A 16726-nucleotide genomic window follows, 5' to 3' on the forward strand; every position below is an offset into this window, starting at 1 on the left:
GCCTTGATAAACCATCCCTCAGTCTTCACCAGAACAAACCTTTGGTAGCAGGCTGGAAAGGAAATGTAATCTAACATTGCTCCGCCCCAATGTCATCAAATTTCTCTCTCTGAATCCAAGTCATACTCCTACTGATTCACGAGGCAGTTTCTGTAGCTCTTCAAAACCCTGCAGCAGCTCTTCTTGGTCTTTTCAATAGCTTGTTCAGAGCAGTCATAGGAGAAAAGCACTAGCCCTCAACACTGACCCTGTGTTTCACTATTCAGCAGGAGATGTTTTTTTCTGGACAGCAGCCCAGAGATACCGGACAAAGCCAGAGCAGCAGCAGATGTTATGATGCATGCTCTTCTGCCCCTGGTTTGGCTAATGAGGCAGCAGAACCCACAGAGCATGAGAGCACGAATGCCAAACTGGAGACTGTGGCCTGTGCCTTCATCTTTTTCATTATGTTTAAGACTGGGCTTTGTTGCAGACTAAGACGTGTGAAAGGATCTTTGAAAATACAGATCGATGCCTCCTATTGTTCAGAGAGAGGGAAAAAGAAAGATATTCTCTGCTTTAGCTGCAAGAAGCATCTCTCAGTTGCATAAAGCATATGCCCAAATTGACTTACCACAATCATTTGCGCCACGTAGCTCTCTGGGCCCGTGTATTCAGTTGGATCTTTAACTTTGACAAGAACTATGAAGTACAAATAATGCCACATGTTGTGTTCTGACTTTATATGTTCCTCAAATGAAACGGTCTTGTTATCAAATTTGTCTCTCTCCAATCCTGCAAAATGACATGAGCATAAAGCAAAAAAATAAACTTCAACATAAAAATACCCAAATCTGTTAAATATGTTACAGAAAGGAACCTAACTTAATTTAAAGGATCATAAATTTCAAGGATCTTAATTTAAAAGCTATAACTGCATACAGTAACTGCCAGGCAAGAAATACCAAGGCCAGAAGGCATTCCTGACAGAATTCTTTCAGCGCAGCATTTATTCTCTTTTGTGATATTTCCTCTTAATAACAATAACAATGTAATAAATATGTTACAGTTTTACAGTGCCTTCTATGCTGAGGGCTATAAAGTGCTTTACAAGCATTGGCTTCGCTTCTTTCTAAATGTATACTGGTAAGCACACAGCGTGCCGCCTAGGTCCTGATCTTGCGAAGATTTATGCACACGTTTAGCATCAAGCATATGAATAGTCCCACTTAAGCTGCAGTGGGACTGTTTGTGCGCTTAAACCTAGCAGAGAGAGTGAGCCTCTGCAGCTTTGCAGTTACAGTCTTTACAGAACTGTAGTAATAAGAAATTTTAATTTTTTTCCTGTAACAGGTCAAATCCCCAAAGAATACCACAGTGAGGAAGGGCAGGATTCACAAATGTTTGCCTCCGTGTTACAGCTTTCTTCCCTGGATTTCTTGTGGAGCATTCCATAGACACTAAAGCTGTTGTGCTCCGCACAATGTTCATCCCTGTCAGTACAACCATGGAAACAACACCCAGCCTACAAAAAAGAAGGTATTTCTGAAGTCCCCTAGGGGAGTGAAGGTCCACCCCTCTTTGTGAGTGCACCTCAAAATAAGCGCCATTTATCCATGGATTTTGTGGGTATGATTTCCATTTAATTCCTTTGTTCCCTGCTTCATATCACCTTCTGAAACAGGCGGATTTTGCCGTTGTTGCCCTTCTGGAATGCACTGTGCTGTGAAATAGCAAGCTGTACTTTCATCTGCATCACGCTTTGTGAAATAAAGCCAGCAGCTGCACCATCTCCATTAGTGGTGATGATGCGAGCGTGAGACACAGCTCTTCTCCCTTAGATCCTGGGTGGAGACTGTGAAGCCACCTCTTAGCAAAGCTAGCTTTTGACTCATAAACCACATCTTTTTCCTACCGAGAGGGAATAAATTTGGAACCAAACTCTGACATTTTTACAGACTTTCCTTGTAGAAAATAACCACCCCTCAGGCCCACACTTTATTTATTGAAGAATAGTTCATTTTACTTCTTTCCCCATCAAACGTCTCAATAGCTCAGTAACACCTACCACAGACAAAACAGGTTGTCTTTAGTATTTCCTCCTTCTTCTGCTTTTCACTCCTGAGATCAGCAAACGTATCAATGATGACTCCAAAGATTAGGTTTAGAACAATAATTATGACGATGAAGTAAAACAGAAGATCATAAACAACTCGTGCAGCAAACAAGGGCTCCTGAAACAATAATAAGGTTGCAATAAGATACAAAAATAGCACACCTCTAAAATATTAAACAACACTTTCACATTAACTCAAGCAAAGCTACGCATCTCTCTTTTCATATGCCAGATTCTGCTAGCCCTACTCACAGATACAAAGAAGGACTACCTATACCACTAAGCAAGTAAGATTTGGCTTCATGCACTCTTATTGCTCTGGGACTCCTGTTGTCCTTTACATTGTTTCACACAGCATGAAGAAGAGACGAGCTTGTGTACCAGAAGCAGCGTAGATGCATTAGTGTAGAGCTCAATTGATGATAATTACCTTGCCAGTACAGAAACAGGGACATGCAGTTTCTAGTACCCACTGAGAACAATGATAGCTCTTCTTAATACTGCCTTGTGGCATGCAAGGATATGCTTACGGTACATCTTTTTGGAATACTCCAGACTGATGCCGAGTTTTCATGCTGAAAAACCAGAAACCAGGGGAGCGTGCTTGTGTGATGCCAAGGCCAGGCTACTATACTCTGTGCCCAAGCAGGGCGTGTTACTGGTTTTAGCACTGTGCTAATACAGTCACATGGCAGTCAGCTGGCTCAGAGTTGGCAGACCAAGCAAGTGTCTTTTGGGAACACGACAAGCACACACACGCACACATATACACACGTGCATGCACACACACATGAAGTAGTGCTCATACTCCCCACTACATCACACTCTTGTTTTTACATCATAGCTACTTCCGTTCTTGCAAAGGCTGGACTGGACTCCCACTGACACCTCTAAAATAGCAAAGTTGTTCTGTGGCAAACAGGAGAGGACAATCGGCATAAGGAGGAGGAACATAAAACTCAAGTCCTTTTCTTTACTATTATATTGACTTGGAAGTCACTGATTTTCTCAGCTTCCCACACATTCATTGGGATAACAGTGCTACCCTTTGCAAAGTGCTTTAATGTAGTTAGCATTAAATAACTGCTAAGTGGCAAGGGTCGTTTTCAAAATCTGTAAGGGTTTACAGACTTCATGGGAATGGGCTATGGTCCCTGTAGAACCTCCCAGTCCATGAGACAGGACCTAGGAAGAGCACAAGGAGCTCTTCCATCCAGATCCGAGTTACTTGTTGCTGGACTCTGACAAGCCATGCTGAGATCATACTTGTGAATGTAATCCTTGTGTTATGGTGTGGCTCACCAAGCAAAATCCTACTAGATTGCTTTTATTTATGATGTTCTTTTGAACTTAAATATAAATGCATAATACCACTCAAATATTGAGTAGTCCTTAAACGAATTGAATTTTGGAGGAAACTTCTGGAAGAGGACATGTACCATGACAAATGAAATTGTATTTTGACTTCGATGTTAGCTGAGTACAAGTAAACAATAGGACCAACTCCAGGATAGATGCCATGCTGAACTTCAGCTAAAAATATACTTTGTGTACTACAGTGGAGGGTCTTGACATACACTCATCAATCAATCCCTTTCAAGTTTTCAGTTGGAATTCATAGTGTAATAGAACAGTGATACAATCCCACAGTGCTTCTTAGCAGTGCTTGGAAGGTTACAATATGCTCCAGTTTTCCAGAAGGGGTAAACTATTCCTAGAGTTCCTTTCTTCAAGTATCATCATCACACCAAGCTGAGGTCTTCCCATTAAATATTCCATCTGGGATGTAAAAATTACAGGGATAAATCAACTGTGTGACATCAGAGCAGACTAGATACAAATACTGTCTATAACTTCCAAAAATTGACTTTGGCATTCATGAGATGCACAGGGAGTAATGCATTTCCTCAGCCAAAACACTTACATCTTTGGAAGGCTTTCTGAGCACGTCTCCCACACCACCACCATTCCGCAGACCTTGGTTTAACACGGTCACAATGCACATGAGAAGGGTGTCACAGGTCCTTTCTATTCCATCCTCTTCCTCTTCACCTGCAAACAGGAAAGCCACAGCTTTAGGAACCACAGATTCAAAAAATCAGTCACCAAAGCAAGCCACCATTCTGTATTAGAGAAAGTAACTGCCGTACACATCTGCCTTTCATATTCTTCAGCTAGAATTTCAGTGATCAACCCTATACATTTGCACATCACTCCCGGTGACATACTTAGGCACATTAGCTTGAAGAGAGACAGAGAAAATCCCAAGCAGTTCTACCAGTAACTCTGACCCAGAGCCACCACCTCTGTTCATGGGAGTACCCCTTTTCCTTGCAAGTACTCCCACTGCTTTCAGTATGACTGCTTTTCAGCATGCCTCCTAAGTGCACGGCTGACACACAGAGCAGAAGCAATACAAACACAGAATTAGAAGCACATTTGTAAAAGGATTGCCTTCCTGTGAAATCATTCCTCTACCTACTCATGTACAAGCCAAGTCATGTTAGCATTTCAAACCGTTAAGGAGGGGTTGACTTTATATGAGAAAATCTGTCCATGATCTTTCCACTAGCACACGTGCCCAAGCACAGGTCTAATATACATTAAATGAAAGACTCTCCCTGACCTCAGCTTGAAAACTTGGATTCTATTCTTACGTCTGCTGCAGAGCTGCTGTGTGCTTTTGGCCGAGCCACAGAGGGTACTATTGTGCAGGAGATATTTGAACGTGCAGAGGAGCTGGGCTGGAACACCAGTCCCTGGGGCACTTTGTCCGCCTTGGCCAGAATTCCTCCCACCACGCACTCACCCCCATGCTGCGGCTGCATCAACAGCCTCCTTTTGAAGAGCCCTGCTTGAGTTGTTCCCTGCGTCCTGCTGGCTTGCACTGAAGGGTCAGGACTGTGACTGCCGTTTCTCCTGCCTTCCTGTTTTCTCTTTAGGGATACATTTGCTTAAGCAGTGAAGACAGGGATTCTCACTTGGTTTGCTTCGTGCACTTATTGTAACATCGTTTAATAAATAACAACATCCTGCTGCGATAGTTAACTGAAACAGCATATTTAACAGCCCCAAAACACCACATCTGGGGCACCGAGATAGACTTTGATAAACTCAATTGACTGAAAGCACTCACATTACAGACAAGCAATTTGGATTTAAAACGTGGGTTCCCATGGGATGGGTGTATGCCTCACTGCTGGTATTTGCAGAACAGAGCTGCTATCTGCTGCTTTTGCCACCACTGCTTTTGCTAAGCAATCAGATTAAATGAGAAAGTGCTCCTGATTTAAGGAACTTTGAGCAAAAAGAAAAGCAAAAGTAGGCATCAGGACAGGCTTCCCTGTTAAGCTATATGGTCATTACAGACATTACTACCACTAGTGCAACTCCAGATTTAAATATTGAGACTGAAAGGATCGAAAGAATAGACCTCTTTTTTACTGTCATGTCTGGAAAGCTTTTACTAGTATGGTGATCTTAGTCATACCAACTAATCTCCTTTGCTTTTGTATCCTGCCTTTATTTCCCTCTTCCAAATATTAACCTGTCATTTTTTTGGAGCTAATATCTGTGCTTGAGAAGATGATCATCCATAAAGTAAATGAAAAACCTATATACAAGCCACAGCTTCTATTTTTCATTTAGATAATGATAGGGCAAGATTTTCACTGTTCGCAAGACCAGGGTCAGGTGCTGGAAACAGCAGGTTGTCAGGTTCTGGTGAACAGCGAGAACTGGAAGCTGCAACACAAGAGTTATCTGCTAGAAACCTTAACTCAAAGCTCTCCATGTCTGCCAAGATGCATGCTCAGAGCAAGAGCATGCTTCAGAGAGACACAAGGTACCACTCATCGGCTGACTTGGCAGTCCTGGGTTAACGGTTGGACTTGATGATCTCAGAGGTCTTTTCCAACCTAAATGATTCTATGGTCTTGCAAAATAGAGACTCAGCAACCCACACTGGACCCAGAAGAGCAAGCTCAGGCTGCAAGATCTCTGTCAGAGAATCAGACAGTGGACAGCCCAAAGTTGGCAGTAATTTCCAGTGCAGTAATGGATGCTGTGGGGAGTGTACAGACATCCATATGTCTACTCCCACTCCCAGATGCGGAGCAACAAGAGCTACCTTCAACCTGGGAGCCAGGTAACCCTACAGGCACACATTCTGCCTTAGCCGGTTTGCCGTGGTGCTCAGCAGCACTCATAACCCAGACTTGTCCCCTTTCGACAGAGACTATGCCCATGTTAACAAAAGCGGATCTGTAGAGTGAATGGTTGCTGTATGATACTGTCATTACCCAGTATCGACACTTACTGAGGTTCAGGGGTTTTCACTTGCAACCAGCTCCTGTCTGGTGAGCGGCCAGGAGCAGCTAGACAGCGTTAGGTGGGTTGTCTTCTGATTAAGTTTAATTCAAAAGTAAAGCAGGTTAAGCACTAAGACGAACCCACAATGTGAATCACAGGGCAGCAGGTGGGATGACAGGAAGATTTCCTCCCAAAATCCTCATCTGATGGTCCACAGCTACCTGGCTTCTAGGCCTGAGCTCCAACACAAGCACTGGCAGGTGAGACACACGAGTGCCCACGGGGATCTAGCTGAACTTGCACCAAGCAGTACCAGGCCTGGGAGTGGAACGAATGAGTCTTTGAAAATATCCCCTTTTACAGACAGATATCTGTGCACCTTTCTAGCACAGGTCTTTACGGGATACAGAGCACAGAGAGCCACGTACTATAAGATGTGAAGTTCCTTGGAGTGATTAGGGGCTTCACAAGGCAGACTTAAGTGATATGGAAATGCCTTTGGAGTGAAGACTGGGAGACTGAGGGAGATGAGACGAAGTATTTTTATGCCGACAGCTCAGTGCAGCAGTGGGGAAGCAGGCTGCAGACGGGATACTCTGAGCAGAGCAGACTGGCTCCCCGCTAACTCCCTCACCAGCATGAGCAACGACTGAGCACACACTCCACCAGTGAAACTTAAGGAAGAAGCAGAGTCTTATCAGAACAAATGATCAGCAGTGACCTGATCTGAAAAGCAATGTACTTATGCCTCCACTCTGGACTTGAGATGCCATTGAAAACATTTTATATTTCCTACAGACAGCTGTGGGCTTCTCCATGCTGCTACAATGCGAATCTCCCCACATCTCAGGTCTTTGCCTTCCACTGCACTCACACTTCTGCCAGAAGGGAGATCTGTCCCAGGAGAAGACAGAAGATAGAGCAATACTTTTTGACAGGTGATTCACTGGCTAAGATGAACAAAACTGTTCTTGCTGAATGTTGGGTATTTTTATGTTACTGGATAAATAGAACTTCAGCAAGATTAAGTGACAGTGCACTTAGGTGCTTTGTATAGCCCCCTTTCATTATTGTTTAATATTAAAGGAACAGTATCCAAAGAATAAGGAATGTGAGATTTGTACCATTTAAAGAGCTTGGCAAAAGCCACACTGTGTCTCTTTTGACTGACTGATTACTCTCTGAATGCAGCAGCTTTGCCAATAGCTCTTAGACTGTTTTCTCTATCTAGTCAGACAGCTTCCCATGTTGTTTATGAGGCCTGTTTACACAGCAGCTGGGGAGAAAAAGCCTACTTTTATCACCCTCTCCCTGAAGCCTTTGATCCTAAAAACTCCAAAATCTGTAGTAGAAGAATAAAGCTTACGAAACAGTGTTATACTAGAACACAGGATAGGAAGGGACCACTTATGTCCCCAGTTTCAGCTGCCAGCAACCACAGGCAACTGTGGCAATAAATACTTTAAGCCTGTGGACCATCCACTGTGCACACACCCACGCTGCAAAGGCCACAACACACTAAAACAAACCCAACATCTGTAGCGAAAGACCAACCACCACAACTAGACTGTGCCACAGCAAGAGAGTAGGACAGACAGGGTAGCACCACCACCAAAGGTCCCTGTCTAGCACCACGTTTGGCCAACAAAACTCACAAGTGACCCTGTAGCCTCAAACTACAGAAGAGGACAAAGCACTCTGCCAGCTCGATCGAAGAAAAATTCTTTCCTGCCCAATATCTGGTGTCTGGTAACTGCCCCAGCAGGACACACTGGTCAGACCTTGTATTTTCACTGAGTACATTTAGAGTTGACAGGGTCCTCCTGACATACAGGTCAGATTCATAATGCAGGTATCAAAGTACAACCAGGTGGACTCATCTGCTGAACCAGAGCAATTAAGCTCTTCACTTGTTACAAGCATGAAGCAACACAACTTACCTATAACAAGAAAGGCTTGCCACTGCATTTCCTTGCATTTGCCACAAGCTAAGAATGCACAGGTGGACTGCTGCCTGTGCTTAGCTGAAACACAGTAACTCATTAAGACATAGTAATTTGATTCTGGATTTGGGCTCTTAGGTCTTCTGGCTACACTACAACCTTGGCCTAGATGCATGTAAAAAGTATACACAAAATCTTGCTGATGTATGCTATGCCATTAAAATCAACTTATGTGGCCCGCAATGGATGTAATAGTGGCTCATTGTGTGCAGGTGACAACGCTGCAGATAAGCAGCAAGCTTTTTCTCTCAGGAAAGTCAGCTGGAAAGAAGCAACCTGTATGTTCAAGCATAATGATTCAGCAAGCTCTTTTAATAACAAAATGAATGTCAGTGCAATTGGAAATCAGGCGTGGGAAGCACTCGTATTAAAGGCAAGTTGCCAACTAAGCTCCAAGCCTTGCAGAAGTTGAGCACTTACAACAATGGTCATCACTTCTCACACTAGCAAAAGTCTCTGCAATAGTAACACGCAAATCCCTCCGATCTAACTGATCACCAGTTTGGGGGGACTTTTATACCAACCTGGGTTAATAATTGGGATGCTTGTGGAACAGTTTTCTTTTGCACAGGCTCCCATCATTGATGTGAGGGTTGTAGTGGGGACCTCACCAATACCTGTGGAAAAAGCAGGATATTGACAAAAAGACAGATAACTTCATCGCTACTAAGTTTTAAATCATTATTTTCTAGAAGCGAGTCATTGAGTTGGAAAGTTGAGAAGAAAAAGCAGAACAAATTATACCACCAATTCCTCTTTCCTCAAACAGTCTGCCTCAACAGCTCAAAGCAATCATAAGGAACAAAAACACAGTTTTATATTTACTGTATATCACAGTTATACCCATTTCATCTCCTGAAATTAATGACTCTACATCAAATGCTGCTACTTCTGGTTAGAACAAAATATATTCAAAGCAAGAAACAACTGTCAGATATGAAAATAAAGTCAGTTTTAAAACCATTAGATAAATTATTCACAAAAGCTGACAAGAAGGACACCATGCTGATGTTCAGTTATCCTGAATGTAGAATATTTAAGAGTTTTCAAGTATTATAACAGTTTGGTACTCACTTGTAAATATCTATGGGTTTGTGTAAAACACTAATTTAACATTCCCAAAGTGGGTAAATGTGTACATCAGCTTGATTTTATCAAACCAATTTTATCTTGTGCATCTTCAACAATTTTCTGCATTTCGAATCAGAGATACAAAAAGATTTAAGGAGAAGAAAATGAATGCAAAATCATACAACAAAAGTAACAGTCTAAGACAATCTGTGTAACACAGGAAACATCCACTCTGGCTTTCTCTTTGTGCTACTTTATAAAGCAAAAATCTAAAGCACTTGGTTGGCATGCACAATGTTCCATCACTACAGTGTATTTTCTTGACGAGTTTTTGATCAGGAATGGCAATGCTTAAAGCCAGCAAGAAATAACCCACACTGCAAAAACGTGCCAAGAACCCAAAAGAAGAAACACAAACACACAGGAACTACTGCACTGGACCAGACCAGCGCTGCGTGTAGCCTCACATCCATTCTTCTAAGATGGTCACAATTACCTTTCAAAGTGAAATTTCACATTGTAAGTTCTGTCCCAAAAATGAATGGTAAGTCAAATATAAGCCAACTTAGCCCTTTTAAGATGATCAATGGCAAAAAAGAAAGGTGTGTTAAAGAAATCCTTTAGGTTCCTTTGTTTTTTTTCATATGGTATCAAAACAGCTACATAAGCACACCACGCCTACGAGTCCTGAATGATCTTTGCCTTGTTTGTGTGCTTCAGATCCTGAAATAACAAATTTAGGACAAGCCTGGCAAATGTGGACTGCACACAGTCCAGGATGGTTTCCACTATTTGTTGTGTGGTTGTGTACAGGTCTGAAGAGCTCAGTATTTGGGAAAATCATGCCTCTAGGAATTTAGTCACAAGCTATTCTCAGGTGTTTCTACGCAGAGTTACTTCTCTGCCCATGCTCCCAGCAGGGTGGTTGGCAGTGTATACAAAGATCTCAACAGACCAGACCTGGCTTTTTTCCAGCAAAGCAAGTTTGTAACTCTCCATTCACACTGGTAAAATCTCCCATTCCCTTAAGGTGAAGTCCTGGCCTTTTGAAAACTGGTTAAAAAACTCCTAATGATTTTAATGAAGTCAGGATTACACACTATTGGTGAAGTTCATGAAATACACATTGAATTTAAAAGATGCTTCAGGAAACCTCCCATTAGTAGAAGATGGGATCTGTAATAATTTCTGTTGGATGAAGTTTAAAAAATAATCAAATGAATAAACCTGCAGAACATGTTAAGGTCCCATGCCTCATATAGTACACAGAAAATACTATGAGCTGCTTTGAAGGTGAGTTCAGAACCCATAGAATGCACTTTGAGTTGCTCTTCCAAATACTTAGGAAATATAGATTTTTGGGTTTTTTTATATTGGCATGAGTTTGAAAAGAAGACATAAAAAATTAAATTTCAGTGTTAGACTTTTGTAGTTCAACAGGTAAGCCTAGTCTAACACAATCCTATACACATTAAATTTTACTCAGAGACTTGCTTGAGTTCTAAGGTATATGGAATCAGTTCTTCTCTCACAGATGCAAATAAAGAAATTTAATTTCCTCAGATGAAAGCTAGGTTAGGCAGACAGAAAAGGTGTACGTTGGAAGCAAATTTTAATATAAAAAACAATACCTGCAACAGGGGTCCTGATTTTCAACCTGTCAACCTCCATGATAAAGTCATCTTTCAAGAAGAGGAACCCAATGATAGAGAAGAGATAAACTAGGATGAGTGCTAGCACTGCAGTCAGGATAATGGAACGACCATTCCGGGTAACACTTTTTATCACATTTAGCAATGTCTCTTCTCGGTACACCAGATCAAACAGCTGGGAAAAGCACAGAGTAGAGGCAAAATGAATATAAATGAAGCAATATATAGATGCTACATAGGAAAACAATCTGAACTACTGAAACATACATCTAGCCATGTTCTAAATTCTCAGCTTCATAAACACACAATTAACATTAATTTCAGTGGGAGCTGGGCATGCTTATAGGAGAAAATCCAAAACAGGACTTCAAATTTTAAGATCAATTACAGTAAAATCCAAAGTCATGAGGTATATATGAGCCTGATCCAGACATGGATAACAGTTACCAACAATATCCATTGTTTCCCCATGTTCAAAACCAGGCTAGATTAAAATTAAAAAACAGTGTCTTCATACTATGGATCTATATCTACAAAGTAATTTTTCATGTTATCTCCCATCTGATAAACATGCATGAGCTGCAACTCAAAAAAGCACTCCTGCATGTAATTACATATCTGTAAACTGTTTCTCGGAGCTCATGGCATCATTTAAAAGTCACTCACATGTACAAGGATTAGAGCCATGTCTTTTTAGAACAAAGTTAAATTCATTGCACTGTTTGTATAAAACTAGAAACTTCTACTCTTCTTTACTCTGCACTATATGCTTTCCTGGTATTTAACTTTTTTTTAAAAAAGTATACATTAAGATAATTGTGATTTAAATGTCAAAGGCCTAAAATAGCAATTAAATGTGATAAGAGCTTTACAAGAAACTATAGCTTTTTTTCTCTTACAATTCTATTGATGTTTCTATAGTGCTTTGGACCTTATCTATAATGCATGTATTTCCACTTCAAAACACTCAGATTACAGATATAAAGTGACACGCTATGATTTATCAAAATGGTCCACAGAAGAAGGTATTAGCCACAATTCACAAGATCTGAAATCCACACCCTTGTGAAAGGACTAGTAATAGAGGGAAGACAGTTATCACTCATTCCATACATGACAGAGCTTAAAATGAGGATCAAATATTAGCGTTTAGAATATATCCACTAGAAAGTGAACACCTGGAAGGAACCTGGGAACACGGACAATTATAACATCCATGAATCATGGACACTGGTCAATAGCAGTCACTGAAAAAACAGTAAGTACGTAAAATGTTTCTTAAACTACTTGTCACTTTGGAAAGTATTTTAAGGTAGGGATCACCTTACTCGCTGAAGGAGTAACAGATAATCTGCTGTGCATTTTTTAAGCAGGAGAGTTACATCCATTTGAAAAGGGTCCAGCCACAAAATCTTGGCTCCTTTGAAATCTGCCTGAACTTTGAAGCTGACTTCAACGTCAAGATCTGGAAAATCTGACTTCAACAGGAGCTCTACCAGAGTAAGGACTGAACCCCTGAAAATTTTAGTGTGCTTAACACACCTCTGTGAAATGCTGGGAGTTCACCACTATTCAGGAAGCTGAGAAAAGTAAAACAGGAAAGTGAACCCATGACCACAATTTAGTCAGCCTCCCTACAAGTTTCACACATTCCAGTATAAAGCAAAAGGATTAGAAAACAAGAGCAGTGAAACACCTTTTACTGCTATTCAGCATGAAGGGAGCAGTTAGCTGAGTTTAGCAAAATTTTGTATGATTCATTTTCATTGCACCTGTATCATATTATAAAAAGGCATTCCATCTGGGTAATGGCAACAAAAGAAAATGAAGTGGGATACACTTAAAGTGATGAATCTTCCTGCTACACCAGAGGCATGCCATCCCTGTTTCCCAAGAAATTTATTTATTTATTTATTTTATTAGGGCTGCAAGATGAACTGAGGAATGGGATCCTTTGGTCTAGGTATGATGCACACACCAGTGGACAACTCCTGTCCCAAAGAGATTATGACTGACACAAGACACAGGAACAACAGACACAGAATATATGTATGCTGGGGAAAGGTGGGAGAAAGGAGTGGGCTGTATGATCACTGTCTGAAAAGAAAGGGGTGAATTTTTAACTCTAAAGCAGATAAAATAAGTCCTAATAGAAACACGTTCTAATGAAAACAGCAGCTCTTAAGGGGCAGCAGCACAACGGTATGCTAAAAATACATGATTTGGCTTGATTGTCAGGAAGAAATTGAAGACAGCTGCACGGGTAACGGTATTTTCTATTTTTGCAAAGTCTTCCCCTCCACAGAAGCACATACTTACCAGGAAACTATAGAAGAATTCATGCACGCAGAGGCCCAGCATGCAGACCAGGACATATGCTACGTGATAGAGAAAAGCCATGTCCATGATGACTGCTCTGTAGCCACGGGTAAAAGTTCCACGGTTCCCAACAAAGCTCACCAGAAACACTATTTTGTTGCAAAGCTGTGGGGGGTAACAAAGGTTTATTCCATCAGAAAAATCCTTTATTTCTTCTTTGCATTACTGCAGCATGCAAAAAATCTAGATAGGTTGCTTTGACTAAACACGCAGTTTTAGACAGCTGGAGTGAGAGGAGAGAAATCCAGCTCCCAAGGTAAACTCGGAATGAGCCTATGACAGTAAGTGGAAGCACATCACCCTCTCTAACACTGCATTGTGCCTTGTTACATCGTGATTTATTTCTATAACATCAGTGAGCAAGTAGGGCAGGATTAATGTCATGAGGCATTAAAAGAATAACTGGGGAGTGAACTCTTAATGATTCTGAGTTTAGACCCGAGATTACGTAAGAGCAGCTAGGCATGCTATTACCAAGAGAACACTAGTAACACAACAGAAAGTGTGTGGGGTGTGTGTGAGACCTACTGTTTTCTTCAGATCATGTTTTAAATATAAAGTCCCTAAAAAAGTAATACTGGGGGCATTTGTGAAGTATAGCATTCAAGCAACAGCATCAGATTCTCCACTCCTGAGCTTTGCCTGCACGTGAACAGCGGTGTAGAAGTAAATACAAAAGGGGCTAACCTCATCTGTTTGGTAGTCCAGGACAAGCAATGAGGACCGAACATGTTTTTTTTCTTTCACAAATTTGACACGGGCACGTGCTGCTTACTTGCCTTTACCTTTGCTGTACCTCTGAGTAGTTTTAAGAATCTGAAATTCTCACAGAAATGGTGGCAGATAGCCCAATACTCTGTGCTAAGGCGAATTAGAGCTGTAGCAGTCAGGCAGAAATCTAAATAGATGACTTGTGAGCATGACTGTGTATCTTACCAAGCTCAGTAAGCATGCAAACAGATTCATGTCTAAGTTAAAAGATCTGGCAAAGGGCTGACAGAATTTTTAATTTTGTAAATGTTTTTCTTCTCAAAAACATATTTAGGCTCACAAAAACATCTCAAAAATTTATGCCAATATTGCTGAGCATATTTGTAGAGAAAATTATTCTTTTAGCATTAGAAACTGTAAATTTGATTGACCTTATTCAGCAATATTTCTTTAAATTTCATATTGTTTTTATTTTTAAAATATTTGCATATGCACAAACCCAAACCAGCTTTTTTCTTAGCTTCCCAATTTGCTGATACTGCCATTTCGGGATGACTGGAAATGATTTATTTTTTTGGCTTAACCAGTGAACCAGAAAAACAAGTTCTTTGCACAGCTCTAATCAAGGGCTTTTTTTAATAGGAGACCCTTAGTATCTCTGCTTCTGCTGAAAGGGAAATCCTGCTTGCTTTTGAAGTACTTACATTAGCAGCACCAAGAAGTATCAAGGTAGGACCAAGCCCTATAGTATATATAGACCTGAGAATAACAGACACCAAAAAGGGTCGAATACCAACAGGCTTGGAGATGAAAAACAGCATTGCTGTACAGAATGCCACTGCTATCCAAAGGAGGACTGAAAACAACGGCGAGAGCGTGCCTGTATAGAGGAGAAAGGGAGATGTGAGAACAGCATCTTTGGAGACTCCATTTTTCACCAAGAAATAGATCCAAAAGATCAATTCCTTTGCCAATACAGCTAATAAAAAGCATGATTTATGCATCACAATTGCTGACCACAACTTGCCTTAGTTGCAGCAAGAGCTATTATCATAGTATTGTTGATTTTTGCACAGGTATATTAATAAGAGCAGCTAATGAAATTTCCATTACAATCGAAGGAGTGCTCAGAGATGAAACAGTTTACCCTTCTCCTGGAGCAAGCTACTAATCAGCTCCCTTCTGCAGGGATCATTAGGGCTCCTCCGGTCTAATTCCATGATTGCTCAGCTACAGAAATAGCCGGTCCTCGGGGCGGCACAGCAAGTGGCACTGCACTGCAGCGTCACGTTTCAATCCCCAACAGCACCAAAGCGCCCCGGTTTTAGAAAAGCAGCTTTCCCCTGAATGCTGCGGGCGTTCAGCGGGAGCCTCCGCCTCTGCACGGGAGCAAGGCACTTGCCGCATCAGCAGGCAGCCACGGGGACCTGGGCAGACACAGGCAGCATCTGCATTGCCGAGAGCAGCTGAATGGCTGTGCTTTGCTCCTAGGGAGGCAGTAGGTCCTGGGTCTTCTGAGGTCCTGCAGGCGTGTGAGCCGCTGCCTTCAGAGTCAGTCTCTTTGCTGCTCTGCAAGATGCTGGCTCCAGGCTCTCCCTGAGTTTTGAGCGATGCCCCTGTTTTCCCTCTCTCCTCTGCTTAAAGCCCTGGAAACACACCACGTTGCTGGGATATAAAAAGCACATTCAGATCTCGGGGCGCTGTCACACTTGTACACTGACTTCTATTGTTATCAGATGAACTAAGAGGTCAGTGATGGGGGAGAAGGGAACAGAAAATTTAGCTGGACTCACAATAGGAATCATGCAATCTCTTTGGCAACAGATACACAGCTGAGCAGCATCAGTGGGATTAGAACACAATGAGGTGAGGCCCTAGCCTCAACATTCAGATGGCATCCAAACTTTTCCAAAGTTCAAGAGTGTTTATACCCTTGGCAGGAGGTTCAAGGGTGGCTCTGGCAGATAGTTTCTTTGCCAACAAGATTTGGAACTTTTAATGGATCCTAACAAATAACTTCCAAGTGCATCTGAAAGGTAAGGCCAAAGCACTCAGTGGTTCTTTAACAAATCATTTTTCCTTCTTCCCTGCCAAACGCCAAACAACTTCACTTCGCAGGTCCCACACCAGTAACGTGCAGGCACACACGCTGGAGGCAAGGAGTCCTCATCTGGAGCGCAATTGTGCTTACGTCATATCATGTAAGAAGTGCAGGTATCTACTAAAAAGTCAGCATTTTGGGGATGATTAGATCAGCCCAGGCACCTCCGACATGAGTATAGGTGGAATTAGGGAAGGTGAAGGGAAAAAGTGGGAGACAAACTCCAGACACTAAAACCTGTTAGATCAGGTTTTAGTGGAGGGGGAGGCTGGGAGTGAGAAGGCTGCCTCATGACCTGCTCATTCCATTTGGCCACACCACTGTTTATTGCTCAGGAACCGCTTTTGCTTTTACAAGCACTAGAAGCTGGAATCCTGAAATACGCCATCACTGAAATCACTGG

At 41.8% G+C, this 16726-nt stretch overlaps 1 protein-coding gene across 4 annotated transcripts in view; it reads right to left on the bottom strand.

Annotated features, from left to right (window-relative positions):
- ITPR2 (inositol 1,4,5-trisphosphate receptor type 2) overlaps positions 1–16726 on the bottom strand; it is a 268298-nt gene that overhangs the window by 25490 nt on the left and 226082 nt on the right. For all 4 annotated transcript variants that reach the window (XM_055809374.1, XM_055809373.1, XM_055809376.1 and 1 more), the window contains 7 exons: positions 14927–15102; positions 13452–13616; positions 11112–11307; positions 8934–9026; positions 4020–4147; positions 2048–2213; positions 614–774 (listed from right to left, as the gene is read on the bottom strand). In XM_055809374.1, coding sequence (XP_055665349.1) covers positions 614–774; positions 2048–2213; positions 4020–4147; positions 8934–9026; positions 11112–11307; positions 13452–13616; positions 14927–15102 — 1085 coding nt within the window. The remainder of the gene's footprint in view (positions 1–613; positions 775–2047; positions 2214–4019; positions 4148–8933; positions 9027–11111; positions 11308–13451; positions 13617–14926; positions 15103–16726) is intronic.

The sequence above is a fragment of the Falco peregrinus genome, chromosome 6 (assembly GCF_023634155.1).
Source record: "Falco peregrinus isolate bFalPer1 chromosome 6, bFalPer1.pri, whole genome shotgun sequence".
NCBI classification, from domain to species: domain Eukaryota; kingdom Metazoa; phylum Chordata; class Aves; order Falconiformes; family Falconidae; genus Falco; species Falco peregrinus.